Here is a 6,739-nt window from a genome sequence, read left to right on the forward strand (position 1 = left end):
CACAGGATTTAGCCATACTTAGAAAAAAACAAGGCAGGGCTCCTGTGTTTTCTGGTTTACACAAAAAGGAAAAAAGACGACAGAAATTTCTCCTTCTAGAAGGACATTAAAAAACAAAGACATGCACACTAAAATCCTTAATACAAATCTGATGTGCTCAAACACAGGCCGATCTTTAGATTAGCCTGTGGTTAATCTCCAGCTTAACAGATGTGGCCTTTTGCATTTGTAAATACTAGTTACTCGTGGCCTTCCTCTCAGGGCTCCATGATATTGTTTGGCTGGGGGACACGGTTCCCGGAGTGGTGCCCGGGATGTACAGCACACACAGGCCAGCCGTGGAGCATTCAGTCACCCTGGCACCATGCAAACAAAACGAACCTGTTGGAAACACTGAGCAAAACTGGCAGCGTAAAGAAACAAATGTGATGTTACCTAAATCTGCCTTTTGTCCTAAATTTATGTAGCTGAATATTTCCAAGGTTGGTTATTACCATGGAGCTGTCTCTGAACTTTCCAGTTACCATTTTCCTCTCTTCCTGTTTTTACATTGTGAATAATTATTGTTGGGATGATTTATTTCCTTTTTACTGTAAACCAGGAGGTGCTAGCAGACACAAGCCCTGTTAGGAGAAAGGAAAGCAAAAATGTTTTGTTGTTGTTGTGTTTTTTTGGTGGTTTTGTTTTTTTGTCTTTTTTTTTTTTTTAAAAAAAAGGGGGAAATAGAGTAGCTCTGTACTGAATCCTGCCATTCACATGTGTGCTCGTGCTTTATGAGTGGAGGATTTAACAGCAAGTTCATCTGGCTTCACTGAAGGAGCCTGCACCAGATAAACCACTACCACATAAAAATCTTCTTGGATTTTGTGTACTTCAGACATAAAATGAGTTAAGAGCCAGTCTGAAAGGTATAATGAAGCTTAATTAACATGAAGCACATTTCCACACCAGTTCACAGAAGGAAGCTGCTCCATAACCTGATCAAAGCTTCCTGTTCTGAAGGCAAGTAAACAACCATTTGAATTTCAAGTGTCAGCATTTCATGGCAGGGGTTGTTTTGCAACCGCACATTAAAGAATTAAGTTGTCAGCCGGCTGAAACCGGTCCGAAGGGCTGCTCAGGAAATGGGCCGCGTGACGAGGGGCACGCTCAGCCTGTAGCAAGCGTGACGCACCAGGAGCCACCAACACTTGCCAAAGTTCCAGACGACATCTCTTTCCAGCTTCGCTAACTCACTTCTGCCCTTCCTGGCGTTCCCTCACAGCCACACGGGACAGGACTGGCCCGACAGGCTGTTCCAAGCTCTGCCATGAACGCTTCATGCCGCCCCAGGGAAGGGGGACAGTCAGATGCGCTGGTATCTCTGTGGGTCAACAAAAAAATAGCACCAAAGGTCGCCCCTCTCTCTCCGGGGCATTTTACCCGCCTGGGCATTGCCTGGGGCTCAGACAGGGGCTCAACAAACCGCCCCAGCCCCATCTCCGCAGGGCGCCAGGCGCTTCCCCCGCCCCAGACCCCCCCCGGCCGCCAGCGCAGCCAGCGCTACCCCGCATGCGCACAACCGCCTCACCGCCGAAATCTGCCCCGCTAGGCGGCTCCCCCCTAGCAACAGCGCTGACCTCACCGCCCACCAATCAGCGCCGAGCAGCACTCGAATCTTCCAGAGCTTTCTTCACAGCCGCCCGCGCTCCCCCTGTCTAGCTCGCCCCCGGATCAACCAATCAGCACCCACCTTGCTTAGCGCTGCACCAATCAATGCCGAACTTTCTGCTCTTAAGCCGAGCCGCTGCACCGCACCTCCAGATCCATCCGCGCCCTCGGAAATTTCCAGATTTTTGGGGGTCTGAAGCCCCACACTGAGACTCCAGGACCCCTTTGCCCCCTGGAAGGAGGTTGGAGGGGGAGAAAGGCGAGTATTTTTCGCAACAGTGGTCTTTTACTTGGGACTACTTTGGGAGGCGGATGTACATGTCTGCGTAAAAGGGGCGGGGACTGTGTGACGGTCACCGTATAAATAGGGGTGGGGCAGCGTCACAGAGTAGATCGCAGCTGTGGTAAGGGGAGAGGAGCTGTTGCTGTGCAACGTTCAGGGCCGGAGACGTGAGTTGAGCTGTGGGGCAGTTCGAGGCGGTTGGAAGGGGGAAAACGGGATGGGTTTTCTGGGAAGGAAGTGCTGCTCGGGCAGTATTTTTGGGAGGAGCGGATGGAATCGTGCAGAGTCTTATGTCATTGTGAGCCGTGTAGCTGAGAAGTGGGGCGGGGAAGGAATAAAATCGCTTCCTTACGAGAAGGAGGCTGGTTTGTCTTCCCCGGAAGCAGGTTGCTGAGTCACTGCCCGGGGGGAGCAGCACGGGGCTGTTGGCGCAGTTGGCCACCGTGAGGTCCTGCAGCAGCGGCGCGGGAGGCTGCGGTGGGGCGTCCTGCTGCCGCATTGCTGCAGTGGGAGGGGGGGCAAGGGGGGGATCTAGGAGGCGGCTGGTGAGAGGCAATGTGAGGAATCTGTTACAGGAACATAGAATACCGAGTTTTTAAAAGAGGCTTAATTAGTCAAGAGTGAAGTATTGCAAGAACGGTTATAGAAAATACTAATTTAAAAAAAAAAAGGGTGTTTGCATAGTGTGAAATAGCAGTATTGATCCCTTTATTTAGAAATCATTAAAGACTGGTTCTGTAAATAGCTAAAACTGAAACTTATATATGTTTTGCAGTTCAAAATGCAGATCTTTGTGAAGACCCTGACTGGCAAGACCATCACCCTCGAGGTTGAGCCCAGTGACACCATCGAGAACGTGAAGGCCAAGATCCAGGACAAGGAAGGCATCCCCCCTGATCAGCAGAGGCTGATTTTCGCTGGCAAGCAGCTGGAAGACGGACGCACCCTGTCCGACTATAACATCCAGAAGGAATCCACCCTGCATCTTGTGCTGCGCCTGAGGGGTGGCATGCAGATCTTCGTGAAGACCCTGACTGGCAAGACCATCACCCTCGAGGTTGAGCCCAGTGACACCATTGAGAATGTGAAGGCCAAGATCCAGGACAAGGAAGGCATCCCCCCTGATCAGCAGAGGCTGATTTTCGCTGGCAAGCAGCTGGAAGACGGACGCACCCTGTCCGACTATAACATCCAGAAGGAATCCACCCTGCATCTGGTGCTGCGCCTGAGGGGTGGCATGCAGATCTTTGTGAAGACCCTGACTGGCAAGACCATCACCCTCGAGGTTGAGCCCAGTGACACCATCGAGAACGTGAAGGCCAAGATCCAGGACAAGGAAGGCATCCCCCCTGATCAGCAGAGGCTGATCTTTGCTGGCAAGCAGCTGGAAGACGGACGCACCCTGTCCGACTATAACATCCAGAAGGAATCCACCCTGCATCTGGTGCTGCGCCTGAGGGGTGGCATGCAGATCTTTGTGAAGACCCTGACTGGCAAGACCATCACCCTCGAGGTTGAGCCCAGTGACACCATCGAGAACGTGAAGGCCAAGATCCAGGACAAGGAAGGCATCCCCCCTGATCAGCAGAGGCTGATCTTTGCTGGTAAGCAGCTGGAAGACGGACGCACCCTGTCCGACTATAACATCCAGAAGGAATCCACCCTGCATCTGGTGCTGCGCCTGAGGGGTGGCATGCAGATCTTTGTGAAGACCCTGACTGGCAAGACCATCACCCTTGAGGTTGAGCCCAGTGACACCATTGAGAATGTGAAGGCCAAGATCCAGGACAAGGAAGGCATCCCCCCTGATCAGCAGAGGCTGATCTTCGCTGGCAAGCAGCTGGAAGACGGACGCACCCTGTCCGACTATAACATCCAGAAGGAATCCACCCTGCATCTTGTGCTGCGCCTGAGGGGTGGCTGTTAAGTTGTCCATCTTGCTTGACAACAAGATTGCCAATAGCACTTGTGTTTGCACTGTAGTTCTTTAATGTCTTAAGTTAAATGCAAGGTGAATGCAAGCTTAAGTAACTGCTGAACAACTGTCTCTTGAAATGCTAATAAAGTTTTCTGTTGCACATTACTGTTTGTAGCCTGTCTTAGTTCAAGGTAGTAAAACTGGTGTACTTACGTGACATGCTTACTTCAGCTTTTTTCCTTGGCAGTTTAAGCCTCTCTGCATGTATAATGGGGATCTTGTGGATGAAACAGATCTGGATTAAAGTCTTAATTTAAGCACTAATACCATGTTATTTCTTCTTCCTAGAGTTTAACACAACCTTTATTTCCAGGAAGGACAATGTGTTCTGTTAAAGACCCCCGAAAGGCACAAACCAAGTAGCGGTGGTACAGCTGTCATACGGGGGGTGGGTTTTGCTGCAGCTTTGAACTTGCAGTGTGTTAAAATTGACACTACCAGCCCTGAGATGGGCGTGAACAGCTCCATGGTGTGGCACTGCCATGAAGTGACTTGAGTTTCTGTGGGGCCTGTGTGAGCAAACAAGTGGTTCTGTATTTTTAAGTGGTGAAACTATTGTCTGTTCTAGTGACACCCTGGTGAAAGTGAATTTTACAAAAGTGGGTGTGGGGTGTTCATCTGGTTGGCTGAACTGCCTAAAACATCTGGGGAAGGGCTAACTGCAGTGAGGGGCTGGGAGGGTGCCTTAATCCTTGGGCTGGGGTGAGAACTGCTCTCAAGTACTGAATGGCAGTAGGTGACAGTGTAACCATGTCCTGGTTTGATTTAAGTACAAGTGTTTTACATGATGATTCCATGCCAAAGGCTGGGGAGTTTCCACTGAGGTCTGGGTTGTTTTGTGTGGTGTTTTTGGGGTTTTTTGTTTTTGGGTTTTTTTTGTTTTTTTTTTTTTTTATAGGGTGGGTTAAAGAAACCCCAAAGAAGGGTTGGGAGGCTTACGGGGGGGAGGTTAGAATGATTCAGTTCAACTGTAGTGGTGGGTCTCAAAGGGGGTGTGTAAACATCCGTGTGCCCTTTCACAGAAACTTACCTGGGTTGTAAGGATCATGTAAGGAACAGTGTCTTCAGCTGGTGAATTTTGACAGCTGCCTAACTTGAAACGGGAGGGAGGGGTGGCACCTGTGTGCGTGGTGGTTCTGTGCTGGTGTGTTTTGTTTTTTATGGATAACCCTGTGTTGTGCACTGTCTTGACTGACTTTTCTTTTGTCTACTCTAGTGTTGCTGTGAAAGTTTGTTCCTCTTGAATTTCAGCTTTAATTTTTGCTGCTTCTGACTTCCCTTGACTTTATGCTTTTTGCAGTTTAGCCACAGCCAGGTTTTGCATTTCCCAGTTTAGCCCCTAGGCAGGTTGCCAGAGAGGTGGTGGAGACTCCTTCCTTGGAGATACTCAGAAGCCATCTGGATGTGGTTCTGGGCAAGCAGCTCTAGCTGGCCCTGGGTGAAGGGGGGTGCTGGGCAGGGTGACCTTCAGAGGTCCCTTCCAACCTCAATCATTCTCTGATTCTGTCCCTTCTGACTGGGTGTCCCAGCCCGCTGTCTGCTCGGTAGCAATTTATAGTCCAGAGGAGATACAGCCCTGAATAAATTCACGTTACTTACCTTTTTCTGCTGCTGGTTTGCTCCATGGGGTAAAACTAGCTGCTTTATCTTCCCTGGTCATACTTGAGATGTCCGTTCTCAAGTTCTTCTAACAAGTAAGCTGTGCTGTACGGTAACAGTTACAGACACTGATCAGATCGTGGGGGCTGCGGGTGCGGTTTGCCTTGGTTTAGACACAAGTCCATAAATGCCAGGTAGCCTTTCTCCAGCCAGGTACTGAATGGGAACCGTTGCAGAAGTGTTGCTCTGATACGGTGTGGAGTTCATAGGTGGGACTCGCCAGGCTGGCTTTGCGCAGAGCTGTCGTTGGGGTTTGGTCTGCTCTGCAAGAACGGGGACTCTGGGAACGGGATGTGTAGCTGCCTGAGCTGGTCTGCACCAGCTTCCCAGCGTGTGCTCGCCCTGGCTTTGCTTGGCCTGAGCCAAACCTACGTTGAACCGTGGCCTCTGGTGGTCCTGTGCGTGGATGGTCCTTAAGCGGAGCTGTGCACGGAGCCTGCTTCGGTCTGGTGTTGCCCCTGAGGTAATAATCAGTGGGAAGATGGGGGGAATATTCAGACATTGTGTGTTGTGGGGGAGCAGCTCAGGCCTAATTTAAGCAGCCTGAGCTGATGATGTGGGACCGAATGTGTCCGTGTGCTGTTTTCCCCAGCCCTGGGGGAAGATTTCCTTAGGTGGGGCTCGTGCTGGAGCTCTGCATTTGCCTTATAAAGTGGCACAGAACAGCACATCCTTAGAGCCAAAGGATGGGCAGTGAAATCCCCAGGTGCTGGGGTGCTGCAGCGCTGCGGGGGTGACGTGCGGAGCCGGACTGGGATGGTCACTCCAGGGACACTCATGCTGGGCTCCTGCTGCTCTCCCAGGAGCTGTGTTGTCCAGGCTTCTGAGCCCCCAGGTAACGGGGAGATGGCAGTCGCTAGCTGGAAGAGAGGACTGCATGGGATTTCTTCATTAATAAAGAAAAATCCTTGCAATTTATCTTAAATGATGTGAATTAGGGAAATGTATATAAATTACATGTAAATATGAATTTGCATAACATGCATTGCTTACACTGAAGAAGTTACGAACAGAAGACAGAGGTGTGGGGCAATAGGAATGATCGATGTCCTTAAGATACAACATCTGTTTTTCTTACAGTATGGTCGTACCTCAATTCAATCTGCTTAGAGCCAACTATTCATAACTAAAACAAGCATTTAATAGGCTTTAGCCAGAATCTATATGCT

General features: G+C 50.2%; 1 protein-coding gene across 1 annotated transcript; it reads left to right on the forward strand.

Moving 5' to 3' along the window:
* The first annotated feature begins 2,024 nt into the window (after nucleotides 1–2,024).
* Nucleotides 2,025–4,016, forward strand: UBB (ubiquitin B). The gene is made up of 2 exons (XM_068415609.1): nucleotides 2,025–2,100; nucleotides 2,709–4,016. The coding sequence occupies exon 2, from the start codon at nucleotides 2,715–2,717 to the stop codon at nucleotides 3,858–3,860; it is 1,146 nt and encodes a 381-aa protein (XP_068271710.1). The 5' UTR covers nucleotides 2,025–2,100; nucleotides 2,709–2,714; the 3' UTR covers nucleotides 3,861–4,016.
* Nucleotides 4,017–6,739: the final 2,723 nt, after the last annotated feature.

Source organism: Nyctibius grandis, chromosome 18, assembly GCF_013368605.1.
Source record: "Nyctibius grandis isolate bNycGra1 chromosome 18, bNycGra1.pri, whole genome shotgun sequence".
NCBI classification, from domain to species: Eukaryota; Metazoa; Chordata; class Aves; order Nyctibiiformes; family Nyctibiidae; genus Nyctibius; species Nyctibius grandis.

Coding starts and splice junctions, on each gene's coding strand:
- UBB (XM_068415609.1), top strand. CDS start 2,715: ATGCAGATCTTTGTGAAGACCCTGACTGGCAAGACCATCACCCTCGAG.